Source organism: Dendrobium catenatum, unplaced genomic scaffold (assembly GCF_001605985.2).
Source record: "Dendrobium catenatum unplaced genomic scaffold, ASM160598v2 fragScaff_scaffold_716, whole genome shotgun sequence".
In the NCBI taxonomy this organism is placed as follows: Eukaryota; Viridiplantae; Streptophyta; class Magnoliopsida; order Asparagales; family Orchidaceae; genus Dendrobium; species Dendrobium catenatum.
Window position 1 is genome coordinate 4386850 of NW_021319178.1, and position 16962 is coordinate 4403811.

Here is a 16962-nt window from a genome sequence, read left to right on the forward strand (position 1 = left end):
GCTATTTTTGATAACATTGTTTTGGCCCAAGAATTTTGTCATGACCCTGATGTTAGGGTGAGAGGTGGAAACATCATCATGAAATTAGATATCGCCAAAGCTTATGACAACATTAATTAGAATTTTTTTTACAATATTTTCATCTATTTGGCTTTAATTTTGTCTTTATTTGTTTTATCAAAAATTGCATTGAAGTATCATTTTTTATTATTATTAATGGCAAAAGTATTGGTTTTTTTTAAATCCTCTCATGGCTTAAGACAAGTTATCTTATATCTCTTGCTCTTTTAATTATTATTACTGAGTACTTATCTAGAGGTATTGCCAACCTCTTTAAAAGTTGTCATAGCCATTATTTTAAACTTTGGATGATTTTCCTATTTCTTATTTATACTTTGCTGATGATTTTATTATCTTTACTAGTGCTTCTTTAAACTGGATAAATAAGCTTAAAGTTTTTCTTCAAAATTTTGAAACTATTAGTGGGCTTTCTTTTAACAAGAGTAAGAGTTACTTTATTTCTTCCAACAAAGAGCCCCGTGATTGTATTACTGCTATTAAAGGCTTTACTGGTTTCGTGCAAGATCATTTTTCTATTAAGTACTTATGTGTCCCTCTTTTCAAAGGTAGGAAGAAAACTTTTATGTTTTATGATTTGATTACTTTTGTGTATGATAAGCTTATGTCTTGGAATTCTAACTTTTTGAGTTTTGATAGTAAATAAACTCTCATTAGAAGTGTTCTTTGCTCCCTTCCCGTTTATATTTTCTAAAATCTTTAACCTACTCGTGCGGTCTGCCATATAATTGAAAAATTATTTAATAATTTCTTTTGAAAGGGGACCAACAATAATTCTAAAATTTTTTGGCCCTCTTGGAATAAGTGTTATGGTCTTTTGGAAGAAAGTGCTTTGGATTTTTAGAATATATATGATTTGTCTTATGCCTTTTCCTTCAAATTGTTATACAACTTCCATGCTAAAGTGAGTCTTTGGGTTAAGTTTATGTCTGTTAAGTATTGTGTGGGTAATCACCATACTATGTGTTTTTACAATAAAAGTGATTCTAAAGTTTGACAGAGACTTTTCAATATTAAATGGGTTGTTGAGCCTCATATTAAATGGGGTCTTGGTGGTGGTAACATCTTCTTTATGCAAGATCATTGGCTAGGGGCTCATTCTATTGAATTTATTATCAATACTGCTACCACTGCTATTATTAAGGTGAATTATTTTATAACTTATAACTGTTGGGATTATAATAAACTTGTTGTTATTGTTATTCCTGAGTCTATTATTAAGGTGATTGGCTTGCTAAATTTGGTTGTAATTTAGACTTTCTTGCTGATTTATCTGCCAATAATGTACCTAATAATTTAAAGGGTCTTTTGAGATTAGATAAAATTGGATTACCCTATGTTAGAATTTAGGCTATTATTTGTTTAAGGCATGTGGATCCTTTGTGTTTTAATGTGGGTGTTTCCTTGTGCTTTGCGAGCTGGTGGTTCTCTCATCCTCCTTTTAATTTGGTTAAGTTTGGTGTTTTTACTTGTTACTAGTTGTGCCTTTTGGATCATCTTTTGGTTTATTTCTTTGGCCCATTTTCAAGCTATTATTATACTGTTATTATTTCAGTGTTTAAACCCTTGTGTTGCTCGTCTATTCCCAAGGTGGTGTGCCTTGGGTTAGCTTACTATGGTGTTATCTAGACTATGTTGAATTTCTTTATTATGTCACTTGGTAGGTTTGGCGGTGTGGATGTGAGTTTTCCTTAGTTCCCCTCTTATGTGGATTTTCCTAGCTTCAATGAAAGTATTAGATGTGTCATATTTTTTTTCTAGTTTGTACTTTCATCTACTATTCTATTAGGAGTGGATTTGTGGTACTATGGCTAGAATTTATCTTCTACCTATTGGTTATTTGATATATTCCCTTACTTCATTCAGGGCTTCTTTGAGCTTTAATGGGTATGTGTTTAGAATATAGTGGCACTTGGGTTGTTTTCATGATGGCAGTTCAGGTACTAATTGTATGAGTTTGGGTGGCCAATTTTTCTATTATGCTGCTTGGTTTTGGACTTATTTTAGCATTTCTTATTTGATGTCTTGGAACTATTATTTCATGGAATTTTTTGGTGGCACTTATTTCAATTTACATTGCTTTAATTCCTCTATGTTTGATTATTATTGCTCTCAATTCTTATTTAAGAGGTGTTACTCTGACTATGTTAAGGTTGATATGCAATGTAGGCTTCTCTACATTCTTGGTTGTTTGGTTTGGTGTATCCATACCGTGGTATTTCCTGACTCCTATAGGATTTTTGCTATTTTTTAGTTCAGTCATTCTTGGAGTTGGATGGTGTTTTTTTTTTTCATTTATTTGTGTTTGAGGATGTTAATTTTTATAATTTTGTTAGGTGGTGATTGATTATCTTTTCTAATGGTTACCTTATAGTTTTTGTAAAAAATTGCTCTGGTTATTATAGCAATTGGTCATTATGCATTTTCCATTTTACTTCTCATTTCATTTTGTAGGAGTTTTAGCATTGGTTTATTGAATTTTTGAATTTTTGGCTTGAAAAAAGGTGTTGAAAGCTATTGTTTGGATATTTCTTCTTTTTTGGGTGCTCACTCTTATGCACCACATATTGAACCTAGGTTATTTTGAACTTATGCTTAGTAAGGAACTCGAGCTCTCAGGGTTTTTAGGTTTCTTTTTGTAGCTCTTTTATGCAGTATTGAGCTTGCGGTCCCTTTTAAGGACCTTGTAATATTTTCCTTAATCAACGTGTAGGCCCCTTTGTGAATTTTCCCCCAAAAAAAGTACTAAAAAATAATAAATAAATAAATAAATAAAACCATATTATATGTATCATGGGTTGTATTATTTGATTAGTTTGATATAAGAAAATATATGTATTTAAATTTTATTGAATTGAATTTAATGATATATAATATATTAATTGAATTAACTCAAGAATCATCTTGGAAGAACTATGATACATCTGACAAATATTCTTTTTGATCAAACTTTTTGATTTAGATCATATAATAGATATATAAAAAAGTTTCAAGTTTATTTGATTACTTGATTCTAAGATCAAAATTGGGAAAGTTAATTAAAATTTATATAATTTATTAAAGATCATACAATGTGATTTATTCAATTATGAAAATTTCACTTGGCCTATTTTGGAAATCTAGAGTTTCAAACAGGTATTTATAAAAATAAATGATTATTATGGATAATCAAGATCATATAATATGATTACTTATCCTAATTTTTTTAATTTTATTAATTTTTATAAAACACTTGATTTAATATCAAACAAATGATTATATAATATGATTGGGATGGTATAAGTTGATTTGATAGAAAAACCAAGTGTTCAATTTTGATCCCCACTCATGAGTATGTGCTCAGTTATCTTGCCAACATACACCTAAATACATAAAGACTCAAGATAAAGAAAATATGGACTCATATTTAAAGTATTTATCATACTAAGTTCTTTAATTCTTAAGTTCTCTCCTTTGACTTAGTTTCTTGTATGTTGTGCCTAAAATGTTAGTATAGAAAAAAGAAATTATATATATTACAAAAATAATTGAGTGAGTTATCTAATATTGTTTGAAATCATCAAAATAATAAATTAGCCTCTTAGGTTTCAATGGTCTTAATACATGTTCAAGTTTATAAGCATCAAAACTACTCTCTACAATCGAGTTTAAGCCTATATAAGATTAGAAGCCTCTAGAATGAAAGTGGTCTAGACTTAGGTAAAACATGTACTATGTTTTGAAGATTTAGTGCTCCAGATTGAGCATAATAGTTTATATTAAAAGAAGTTTGTAGTTGTTTTTATTTATTTTTAATTTCTTGAGTCAATTCCTATGAGGGTGTATGCTAGCTTAGTGATCTTGCAAACACATAAAAGAGGAGGGTAAATAATTTTAAATATTTTAATTTTTCTGTAGATCATTATTGTGTGATTAATATTATTTTTTATGATTTATTATTACAAAAATTAATTAAAATATTTTATTTATCTAAAAAAATAATTTTAAAATATAAAAAATTGTATAGTATGAACACCACATCATACTGGAAGTTCTGTTATAACTAGAAACCTCGTTGTTCATTAAATTAGGCAAAAAAATTGAATTTGAAATATAACTCTATTCGTACTATACAAAATAAATTTTATTGTATGATGTTCAAAATATTTCCTAATTTAATCTTATGATTAATCAAGTGAATCTTCCAAATTTTGATATTTTTATTGTACTATATGAACTAGATCGTATTATAAGATCGACATAGACAATATTTGATCATCCAAGGATTCATCTTAGATGAATTATAATTAAGCTGAATTATTCATAAATTATAACTATTCATTCGTATTAGTGATTGTACAATTGTAAAAGACAAAATTTAACTGATTGTATTGTACAACTGTTTATTTGTATTGATAATCGTACAGTGTTAACACAAACAATTCTACACATCATACTGGATGATCCTACGATTGCACTGCATGATCATTGACAGCTAAATTGATTTTTTTTTTGGTTTTTAATCCCTCTATTTAAGCTTTCTCATAAGACTTCATAATAGTTTTTTTGACATTCATTGAGGTTTTTCTTCTGAAGAAAGCTTGTAGAGATAGCCTAGAGCTTGGGAGAGGAAGGGTGAAGTTTGTGTGAGAGGGATAAGATCCTTTTGAGTTTCAAGGGAGTGTGAGAGGGAGTTCAACACGGTTGCTCCGGTTACTTGCACTTGAGTTCGTCCATGTGTCATGATTTATCTTGAGGGAAGCTTCGAGAAGAAGATCTCTTTGGGGTCAAAAGACTTGCTACTCTGCTGTATAGCATAAGGTGAAAGTGATTCAGGGTTCTCTGCCTTCACCAAGAGGGTGAAAAGGATTCTAGGTTCTCTGCCTTCCCTAGAAGGGTGAAAAAAGAGTCCAAGTTCTTTTCCTTCACCAGGAGGGTGAAAAAGGATTCGAGTTCCTCTGCCGCATTGGGTTAGTATAAGAGATTTTATAAGGGCTTCTCTTCCTAGCTATGGAGGCTAAAAGAGAGTCATTAAAGGATTTAGTGTAATAATTGGAGAGGACTTCGGGGAGTAGACGTAGGTCATGGTTTGACCGAACCACTATAAAACTTTGGTGTGCTCATTCTAATTTTATTTTCAATATTTTATTTTTCCATATTTTATTTATGTGATAATTTCTTGGTTGAAAATTTATGATTGATAGTTATGTTAATTAGACTATCATCACTATCTCTGTAACTTTTGATAAGTAACTAGATTTCACATAAATAGATAGTATTATTTTTGTATTAGTATGCAACAGGGTAGTTCAGTGAGGTTTTACAACCTTCTCAAATTTTCAAGTGGTATCAGAAAGGGTCTCAAAAGTAGTGTTATAGAAAACCTTGAGAAAAATTATCTACAATACACTTTGGAAATAGAAACATCATAAAGGGTTATTCAATAACTCATTTGCTACTTTTTGTTAATATTCCTTTTAATTTTTGAAAACTTTGCATGTCAACCTTTTTATATTTTATTAATTTTAGAATGTGGCAATTGATTCAAACTAGTTATTTTGTACCATAATGTATCATCAATGGAATCAAAATTAATATTCCTTTTACTGAATGGAGTAGAGAAGAATAAGTTTTTGCATAATTGAATGTTAAATTTTTAAACTACTTTTTCTATGTACTTAAGTTGAAGATTATATGAGAGTTCCTAACTGTACCATTGGCAATGACATTTGGGATATATTATTCATTACATACAAAGGTACTAGTGAAGTCAAATAATCTAGGGTGAACATCTTATTGCATGAGTACAAACTTTATTGCTTGCAATCTTATGAGACTATCTCTGACATGTATTTTAGGTTCACTCAGATAGTGACAATATTGCATGCTTTAGGGAGAGAACTTTAAAACTCTGAGTAGGTCAACAAAATTCTATGTTGGCTACCTAATAAATTTAATGTCAAAGTCACTATTATATTTGAATTGCAAAACTTGAATGTTTATTCTATTAATAATCTGCTTGGCTAACTCATTACCTATGAGCAAAGTGTGAGTCAGAGACTTTTGGATATAGGTGATGAGGAAGTTATAGTGCTAAAGGAAAAATGCACATATAAAACTGGCTTAGGAGCTGATGAGAGTGAGGAGATAGCTTTAATAACAAGTAAATTCAAACATCTCATAAAGCTCAAGCATAACCATGAACAAAAGTGGAACCAAGGTTAAAATGGTAAATATGATAAGATTACTTCTAACATCTGCAATATGAATGCCCTAATTTTAAGAGACACCCTATAAAGGAAAAGGGTGAGGATAAGAAAATTGCAATAAGGGGAAATTATAAGAAACAAAAAAAATCCCTTAGGCAGACTTAGCCACTGACTCATAAAAAGTAGAGCAAGAAGATGAGCTAACAAACATATACTTAATGGCCAAGGATTTAATTGTTAACTCCAATTAAGTATAAGTATGTTTAGGTTTTTTTATGTGTTTGTTTATCTATTCTATTTATTTTTTTAAAAGTTATATTTTATGTAGGATTGTATGTTGTAGTTTCTTTTTGTATGTTTTCATTTTTTATTATTTTTCTGTGATGTGTGGCTTTGTTGGTTTCTTTTATATCATTAAAACTTTACTTAGGTCATGCATGTAGCTTAATCTATGTGTTGTATTATCTCTTCTTTTTGGTGAAGTCAAAAGTGGGGAATATATTTGGTTGTATTTATCCATTTGTTATTTATTTTTAAATTTATTTTCTTTAAAAAATTAAAAATTTTCCCCTATTTTTTAATATAATTCTCTTAGTTAGGTGTGATTAGGAGAAAATATTATTAGTTTGCAAATTTGACAAATACTATTTGACATCACCAAATAGAGGGAGATTGTTGCAACTTAGGTTTTTGAGTTTATTTTTTATGATAACAAATATTATTAATTTCCTCCTAGTGTTTGTTATACATATCTATTTATGTGTTGACTAACACTTTAAGTACAACATGCATTGTTTTTTTAAGATTTTGGGCTCAAGATTGGGTAAAATAGGTTATATTGAAAGAAGTCTATAATTTTTATTTATTTATTTTTAATTTCTTGAGTCAAGTCATGTATGGTTGTATGCTAGTTTGGTAACCGTGCACTCACACACAAGGGAAGGAGAAATAATTTTAAATATTTTAATTTTTCTGCGCATCATACTGTATGATCAATATCATACTAGAAGATATATTATTACATATATTAATTAAAAATTTTATTTATCTAAAAAAATAATTTGAAATATAACTAATCATTTAGTCGAACTCCATATTATACTGGATGATCTATCATAATTAGAAATCATGCCATTTATAAAATTAGGAAAAAAATTTGAATTTGAAATATTGCTTTATTCATATGGTATGAACCAAATTGTATTATTCGATGTTTAAAATATTGTCTAATTTAATTATGTGATTAATCAATTGAATATGTTTAATTTTTATATTTTAATCGTATTGTATAAACTGGATCATACTGTACAATTGATAGAGATTATATTTGGTTGTCCCAAGATTCATCATGGATGAATTGTAATTTTGTTGAACTAATCGTATTGTACGAGTGTTTAGTTGTACAAATAATCATACATCACTAAATGGCAAAAATGAATTGATCTTACTATATGACTGTTAATTCGTACTAATGGTCGTACAATACTAACAAGTAAAATTCTGTACATCATATTAGATGATCTTGTGATCGTGTTGTACGAACTTTGATAGTTGAATTGAATTTTTAGGGTATTTTCAAACCCTCTCTTTAAGCTTTCTCTTAAGACTTTGTAATAGTCTTTTTGGCATTCATTGAGGTGCTTTCTTCTGAAGAAATCTTTAAGAGAGAGGCTAGAGCTTGGGAGAGAAAGGCTGAAGTTTGTGAGAGAGGGAGAAGATCCTTGTGAGTTTCAAGGGAGAGTGAGAGGGAATTCCACACAATTACTTTGACAAACTTGCACATGAGTTCCTGCATGTGTCAAGGTTTTTCTTGAGGTAAGCTTTGGGAAGAAGATCTATTTGGTGTCCAAGGATCCAGCTACGCCACCGCACCTAGGTAGTTGAAAATGATTTCATGTTCTCTAGCTTCACCAAGAGGGTGAAAAAGTATTATAGGTTCTCTACCTTCACTAGAAGGATGAAAAAGGATTCTATGTTCTTTTCCTTCATGAGGAGGTTGAAAAAAGATTTGAGGTCCTCTGTCGCACTAAGTTGGTGGAAAAGATTTTGTAAGGGATTCGTCATTAGTTATGGGGGCAAAAGGAGAGTCCCTAAAGGGTTTAGTGTAATACTCATAGAGGAGGACTCCGGAGAGTGGACATAGGTCATGGCTTTATTGAAATACTATATAATTTTTGTATGCTCATTCTAATTTTATTTTCTGATTTTTATTTTTCTATATTTTATTTATTTGTTAATTGCTTGGTTGAAAATCTATGATAGATATTATGTTGTGTTAATCAGACTATCTTCTCCATCTTTGTAACTCTTAATAAGTATATTAGCTTTCGTATAAAGTAATAGTATTATTTTTGTATTAGTGTGCCTCGTGCTAGTTCATTGTGGTCTTACAACATCGTCAAACTTTTATAGTTTTATCATTTGTAAACTGAATGAGGTAATTCAACATCACCCATCACATCCATAGCTTCAAAAATACTAAATTTAATTTCTACTACATCACCTTATTTTCTTGGTAGCTCATGCTCATATGGAAGAAGGCGAATTGAATGTTTCCATCCTTCAATTCCTTAATGGTGAAGATATTTTAGAATAATATGAGACTCCACTTAAATTTTTTATTTGTACAGATAAGAGAGGAAAATCATCTCTCACTATAAGTTTAGCAATATATACACATGCATGAAACGATATATCTTTAAGATCTCAGCAAGTTTCAGAAAATAAGAAACAAAAAGATAATTTTTAATGGTCATTATGGAACCATATCTCATCTTTATAATAGTGTTTTAAGGTGTTTATCTCCTTTGGCAACTCAAATTATCATGTTAGATTTTTTGTAGCATTACAAAAGAATATCATATCAATGAACATCTTTGTCTACATAGGGTCTTGGTTTGCTCATGCTCGATGATAGCCTTGTGGCATCTCCTTAAAGCTACAATCACATATAAACACTTTTGCTAACCAAGGAAGAAAGAACTAAGAAAAAAATAGACACTAATAAAATCAAGTGAAGGTACAGCGCCCCACCTATAAAATGACGGGAATTTATATGAAAATTAAGGGCTCAAAAACTATGGCTTGATTCATATTCATCACTAATATAGAAAATCTCACATCTCTCATGTTCTCTCATAATTATAAAACAATTATATCATACTTAACTCACATACCCAACAAAGTAACATCATCAAAAAAACAAATTGAAGAGTTACCGTTAACTAAAACAAGAGGAGTCACCACAGATAAAGATCCATTATAATTGAATTATGAAGAGTTATTATAATTGAACTCTGAAGAGTCATCACAAATAAGATTAACAAAAAAAACTACAAGCAAAATAGGAAAAAAAAAGTATGACATAAACATAGATGAAAAGTAATTTTTATTACTATTTTCATAATATTTTTTTATAATCATAATTTAATATTAGTGAGATTATACCACTAATTCCCTAGGAATAATTTATATATATTATCCAAAAGTAGGTTAGAAGACAATCCACCTCTCTCCACTAAGTTGCAAAAAATGAAGTGACCTCTTTAAAAGAATTGGCTTAACTATAACATCTCCAAAACATTGAGAGTTGATAACACCTTAGATTTTAGGTTTGACACCTCCCTGAGCAATATAGTAACATCATCACTTGCAAGATCTTCCTCTAAGGCTTGGTCAGACTTACTCAAGCCTCCAAGAGAGATGGTCTTGTTGAAGAGATCTTAGCATCTTGGAGGCTAGGTAGAGTGGGATACTCTTAGTCTATTTGTGTCGAAAATGAATGAGTGATCGGGAGTTCTTAGGTAAGAGAGTGTTACACTTACTTCCTTACAGACTCTATCATTATAAGCTTGAGAGGGTACTCCTATAGAGGACTTCATCTATTGGGCAATTATTTCTTGCACCATTGGAGTCGTCTATACAATAAGAAGTGAAGGATCAAGAAGAAGCAATTATTTATATAATAATACAAGCTAAGGGGAACCTAAAGCAATCATTGATGGAGATTGTGAATTTTCATATACAATACAAGCTCCCATTGAGTTAGGGTAGTGCAACAAACTCATTCAACAAGTATCCTAAAAACTCTTGCAAGGTCTGATTGATCTTAGGCTCACTAAAGATTGGCAACAAAAAAATCCTTAATATAACTTTTTCACAAAAAAAGAAGCCACCCAACTTCCTTTTTTAATGGAATCATGGCTAACTAGTTGTTTCCCTTGAGATCGAGTAGATGTTGTTGGTTTGAATACCATAGGAGCAGAGTTGAACACCTTAGAAATAACTCTCTACATTGTTAAGAACTAATGAGCTTATTGTACTATAGAGTTTCATCTAGGGTGACTTTCAATAAGGTGTACATCATAAAAATTTAAAGAAGAGACCAACCTCACCTTACTTTGCTCAACCTTCACCGCCTTACTCATCTCACCCTTTTCACCATATATGTCTCAACCATTATCTCCTTCTTCTTCTTTTTAATAACATGGAGAAACTATTTCCCTTAAACCTACACCACCTTGCATTTATAAAGAAGGGCTTTCAATCATTTACAGCCATCCACATTAGCTTACTCCACAAGGTTGAACTTAACCATCTCTTAAATGAGATGAAGAACTCAATAAATGCAAACGAAAAGAAAGTGTGTTGTTGTATTAATACCCTTTGCGACTATTTTTAGTTAAAGATGAAATAAGTAAAATCAATGTCATTATGAAAATCTTTGATGAAGCTTGAGAAAATGGTAAAACATAGCAGTAATTTTCATTTACTTTCCCTTTTTTTTTGATGAAGGTATTAAAAACTTTTATTCTTACTTATCATTATTAATAACTTGCTCTTCAAAAAGTGAGTAAATTAAGGAACTAATTGCATGTCTATGTATGCTCATAAAGGTAATTTATAGGCACTTAAAAATGTATGTGCTTGAGGAATGTGACAAGGAGGAGCACTAACCAAAACTAACCCTTACCCTAAAGGGAAATCCCAAGAATTGGTTTGTAATTAAGTAATTATCATCCCAATGGAGTTCACAATTTATGATTTTTCCCTTGGAGGATCAAATCGTAGATACACTTATTTCGAATGAGTTTGGCTAGAGAACTCTCTTTAACAAGCCTTTACCATAAGAGCACTTTACCCAATGAGGACTAAACTTTTTCATCAATTTTCCTCAGCTAAGGTCATCCTTCTTTCAGAGATATCTCAATCCATATTATAAGAGGAACACACAAAAAATGCACATTGTAATGGTTTTATTGACTACATTTTCCCTTTGCTCACAAACACGCTCACCTGGGATACCCGTCATTTATCTCAAGGGACTCAACGCACATTGAAGGAGACTCACTTGCATAAACTAGCTCAAGTTCACATTTCTTAAGACTCGCCTAAGGCACTCACTCTCGAGGACTTACTCTAGAGACTATTGATGGACATCTCGTGCCACATCGTAAATAGAGGACAATGTATTACCCTTTAGCCTAACTCAGATATCTCTATCAATCCATACTTGTTGTCCTTTTTTTTTTAAGGTATAACATTTCATTTATCCCTTTACTCCCTATAAATAAAAAGCTAAGAGGCATATTTTTTACATCTTATCAATTTTTATTATTCACAAAGATCACATAAACTTCCCATATACTTTTGGGACACACTAATTCCCTCAAATTATAATCTTGCTCTAGCCAGCTAAATTTGCAAGTAAAAGTAGGTGTTCCTTAGAGATAAATTTGAATTCAGTATATATATATATATATATAACATTAAAAATAAAATTACTTTTTAAAGCTATATAGATCTAAATGGCGCTAAAAAATTAATTCAAAATTTTAGCTTCTTTTAATGGTGCACGCATCCATGTTAGGTGGCCTGGCGTCTTTCACAATAAAACCTCTTCAAATCCCTTTGTACTCCAATCTTCTTTATCCATAGAAGTCACGTCAGGTTCTTCTCCCATTACAAACTTAACCCTAAAACAAATTCTTCTCTTGCATAAACTACCGTTTAAAGAAAGTCACCCCGAAGTGCGAGCAAATTCCTCACGGGTTTACCGTAATGTTCTCTCCTTTCTGGGATTTAAACTCTGTCCTGTCATGGGGAAGAAAAATGTTGCATTGAAGCGTTTCTATTGCTTCTCTACCAAGCCCCAATTCGCTACAAAAAGCGTAGTCGGGTAAACTTGAAGGAGACAACTATGGAAACCCAAACTCCGTTAATATGTTGTTTTCCGGTCTTCTTCGCTCTGTTCTCTGTTGTATACATAATCGGTTACTTTCTGGTATTCCGATCGTGGAACCGTAAGCAGCGTCTAGACGCATCGAGCTGCTTGATTTCCCTGGCTCACGGAACCCCTGCTGTGTTCTTAGCAATCTTCGCACTTCTTTCCAAACCCTCCTCCTTCGCCTCCCCAAATTCCAATTTGCAAAATCTTGTCCTCGATTTCAGCATTGCCTACTTCGCCGTCGATCTCCTCCACCTGTCCATCTTCTTCCCTGGTGATTTCCTCTTCATCGCCCATCACCTTGCCACACTCTTTGTGTTTGTTACTTGCAGGTACCTTGCTCTACATGGCGCCTTCTCAATTTTGGTTCTTTTGGTTCTCGCTGAGGTAACCAGCGCTTTCCAGAATATCTGGACACTTGCTGGGCTCCGCAGAGAAGAGTTTCTCATGGCCGAAACTGTCTACAGAACCTTGTCACCACCATTCTTTGCTTTGTATTCGATCATGAGGGGATTGTTTGGGCCGCTGTTCTTCTTAAAGATGAGCATATTTTACTTGAGTGGTGAGGCGGATGACGTGATTTCCAGGTGGATTTTTGTTTCTTGGATTGCTGTGGTTGGTGGAGCTATATTGGTTAGCATCTTATGGGTATCAAATTTATGGATGGAGCTGTTCAGGGAAATGAAGAAGGCCAATTATACGAAAGAGAAATAGTTCTATGGTTATAAGAAAATGAGACCAGTAAGAACTGAAACAGATTGATACTACAGGTGTTAGCCAAAATCTACAGTATTATGAGTTGCTGCTCCCTTATCTAAATAGAATGTGTCCTGATTTATTCCAAATGCATAAATTATTTTTCAACTTCTTAATATATTTATACAATTCATTAATATTTTTGTTTTCTGTATGTGATAAGCAATTCATTCATTCTCCCTTTCTTTATATATATATATTTTGGCATCTCGAGTTGATTGTTTGATAGTCTGTGATGTGTGATGTGTGATGTGTGATGTGTAGCTTTCTTAAAATAGAATTATTACGGTTGTATGGTTTTTCTTTGAACCGTTTTGATGTATTATTAATGGTATTTTATGGTGAAGACAACAACGTGATTGGTGTCATCTTATGGTGGTGATTGAATGGTTATTCGGGGGCGGAGAAACTGGAATTTTTAGTTTTGGCCATATTTAAGTCTGAAACTTTCAAGCTAAAAAATGATTGGTTTTTCTTAGAGAGAAATAATGGAAAACTCTTGATCAAACTTTGGATATTAGATAACTAATGTTGTGTTTTTATTGATTTTAAATCAGTGTTTGAGAAGTTATTAAATTTTGTAATTTGGTTGATCACAACAGAAAATTTTCTTTTTATATTTGAGCTTTGGCTATAGTATATTAAAGTTTTTATGGATTTGAGATAGTGGACGGGTATGAGAGATGCATGGGTCTATTTATGAGAGTTTTGAAGAGTATGGATATTTTGGAGGTTATGAGATGTTTAACTTGAGGCTAAGTTGAGAAGATAAAAATTAGGTTGAGAAAGAAGATGAATAATAACAAGAAAAGATAACAAAGGACTCACCGAAGCCATATAGAATTTGCCACCAAGCCTCATCAATGAGTGAGCAGTCATCAAACATTTTCACATAAAATTTGCACATGCAAATTATTTGTTTTTCAGTGAATCATAAGTACAAAGCAATGTCATATATATATATAAGTCTAGATAACTTTAAAAAACCTTAAGAGTCAATAAACTACTATTACATGAATTGATGACATTTCCTGATACCAAAAGAAAAAAAATAAAAGAAATTAAATTAAATTAAAAGCTTTCAAATACATAAAAATTTGGATTGGTCATTAATTACAAGTAGAGTGGTATTGAAATCAATTAATATATCAAGATATTTACATTTTTTACTTTTATAACCCACTTACCATCAATAGGCTTTAAATTATGTTTTCAAATTATTTTCTCATAAATTTAAAAGTAGTAAGGGGCGTTGATGGGTTTGTATTGATAGTTTTGCATGATAACTGACCCAAATTTTGATGATGGACCTTAGTTTGTGTTCTTGTTATTGGTCTTTATCTTGGTACTACTTCAACTCCATTGAACCTTAAAGAACTCTGCTTTGTAGAGTTAAACTTCATGTATTCATCAACAAGAACCAGCATAAGTTTCTTTATATGTTCTTTATTCATCAAAGTACCCTCAGAAGAAGGTTAATTTTTCCTTCTAACCAAGGATCTAGGTGATGAACCTTTTATCATAAAGAGTTATGAAATGATGTCTTAAATATCCAATAATTTTTGGAAACGAGGAGCCTGTAAATTTTGACTTGTGTCTCATGCAATAAGGTTCTCTTGCAAATTTTAAACCTTAATAATTTCTTGATAAGGAAGTATATCTTCAATATTAAAAACCTAATTTATATACATGTTAGAACGTAATTTAAGGAGATAAACATTTGATCCATGTTTCTTAAGAATTTTGAATGGGTCACAAGCCTTAGCATAAGCTTATTAAATTTAGTGGGGTAACGCTCTGGGTGAATTCAAATTGAGACATATTCACCTTCGTTATATTGTTTAGTTGAAAAATTTTTTTTATTGCATTCTCATATTTATTATTACTTAATTTGATTTGCTTTTTTACTTGTTCATGTAGATTATTAAAATTTTGTGCAAAAGTGAATGCAACATAAAAAAATGAATGATGGGAATATCTACCAGATTAATTAGTTTTTTTGGTTTATAACCATATATAACTTCAAAAGCTATTTTTTGGTTTTTCTAAAAATAGTGTTAAACACTTTAGCAAGTTTCATAGGATTCTATTAACTTCTTTTTGACCACCTATTTGGGGTTGAAATGTAGATAAAAATTTTAATTGTGTTTTAAATATTTTCCATAGAGTTTACCAAAAATATCAAATAAATCTAATATCACTATTTGAAACTTTTATGGATGGTAACTTATGTAGTCTAACAATTTCCTTAATGAAAAATTTGGCTGTGGCAGGCATCATTAGTTTCTGAACATAATAAGAAATAAGTCATTAAGATAACCGATCAACAATCACAAAAATACTATCTTCTCCATGAGGAGTTCTTAACAAACATAAAATGAAGTCCATGGAAAGGTCCTTCCATGGTTGATATGGGATGGGAAGGGTAGTATAATATAATCAGGACATATGATATAATCATCTTTTATCCTTGCAAATTCAAGAATTTGTGATTCTTAAGAGGAGATGATTAAATTGACTTCTGATAAGGCATATGTAGTTTTATTTTTCATACTTAATTTGTGTTTAAAAATTAAATAGTATTCTAATAAAAATCCTACCCATTTTGCATGTTTATTATAAAGTTTTCTTTTAGTGTTGATAAACCTAAGGTCAATATGGCCTCATTAAACTATATATTCATTATGTAATAGATAATTTGCCAAATGTTCAAGGGATTTGATATTGGCTTAAAATTCTATATTATAGGTGAAGTAGCATTGCTTTGCCTTATTTAATTTTCATTAAAATAAGCAACGAGGTGGTTGTCTTGATTGTGCATTCCATCTATGTTGATCCCAAAGGCATCACATGAGACTTCAAAGGGCATGGTAAAGTTAGGAAATCGAAGGATAGGTGAAGAGGTCATCAATATTTTAATCAATCTTTGGTTGCATTAGTTGTCAAAAAAGTGTACCCTTTCTAAGAAAATCCATGATTGGGACCATGACAGAGCTAAAATCCTTAATAAACCTCTGATAAAATTTGGCCAGTCCATGAAAACTTCTAACATTAGATAATGATATTGGCAATGAAAACTCTATAATTGATTTGATTTTTTCTAGGCCAGGTTGGAGTCCATTTGCAAAAGTTATTAACCCTAGGAATCTAACTTCTTTTAGAAGGGAGAAATATTTTCCTATATTAATGCAAAGTTTTTTGGCTCTTAAGATTTTTTTAAAAAAAATTAAATATGTCATTAATGTGATTTCTCATCCATGTTATAAATTAAAATATCATTAGAATAAACCACCAAGAATTTTCCTATGAATGGTTTAAATTTTTTAGTTATCAATCTTGTGAACTAAACCAAACTAGTTCATATAAGCCATTTGGTGTCTTAAAAACAATCTTTCATTTATAGCCAACTCTTATCCTAATTTTATACTATCCACTTCTAAGATATATTTTGGAGAAAATAATTGACCCAAAATTAAGATCAAGTATGTTATCTAGTGTAAGGACGGGGAACCTATGCATGATTGTAATCTTATTTATGGCATGACTATCTATACATATTCTCCAAGATCCATCCTTTTTTGGCGTTGAACGAGTTGGGACAACACAAGGATTAAAACATTTTGTAAGAAACCCTTCTTAAGGAGTTAATTCACTTGATGTTCTAATTCTATATGTTTAGTGGGGCTAATCATATAATGGGGGTTCTTAGGTAAT

The 16962-nt window shown here is 31.0% G+C and overlaps 1 protein-coding gene across 1 annotated transcript; it reads left to right on the forward strand.

Moving 5' to 3' along the window:
* The first annotated feature begins 12385 nt into the window (after positions 1-12385).
* Positions 12386-13396, forward strand: LOC110098691 (TLC domain-containing protein At5g14285). Its single transcript, XM_020825594.2, has one exon. It carries the CDS (start codon positions 12466-12468, stop codon positions 13204-13206), a length of 741 nt encoding a protein of 246 aa, XP_020681253.1. The 5' UTR covers positions 12386-12465; the 3' UTR covers positions 13207-13396.
* Positions 13397-16962: the final 3566 nt, after the last annotated feature.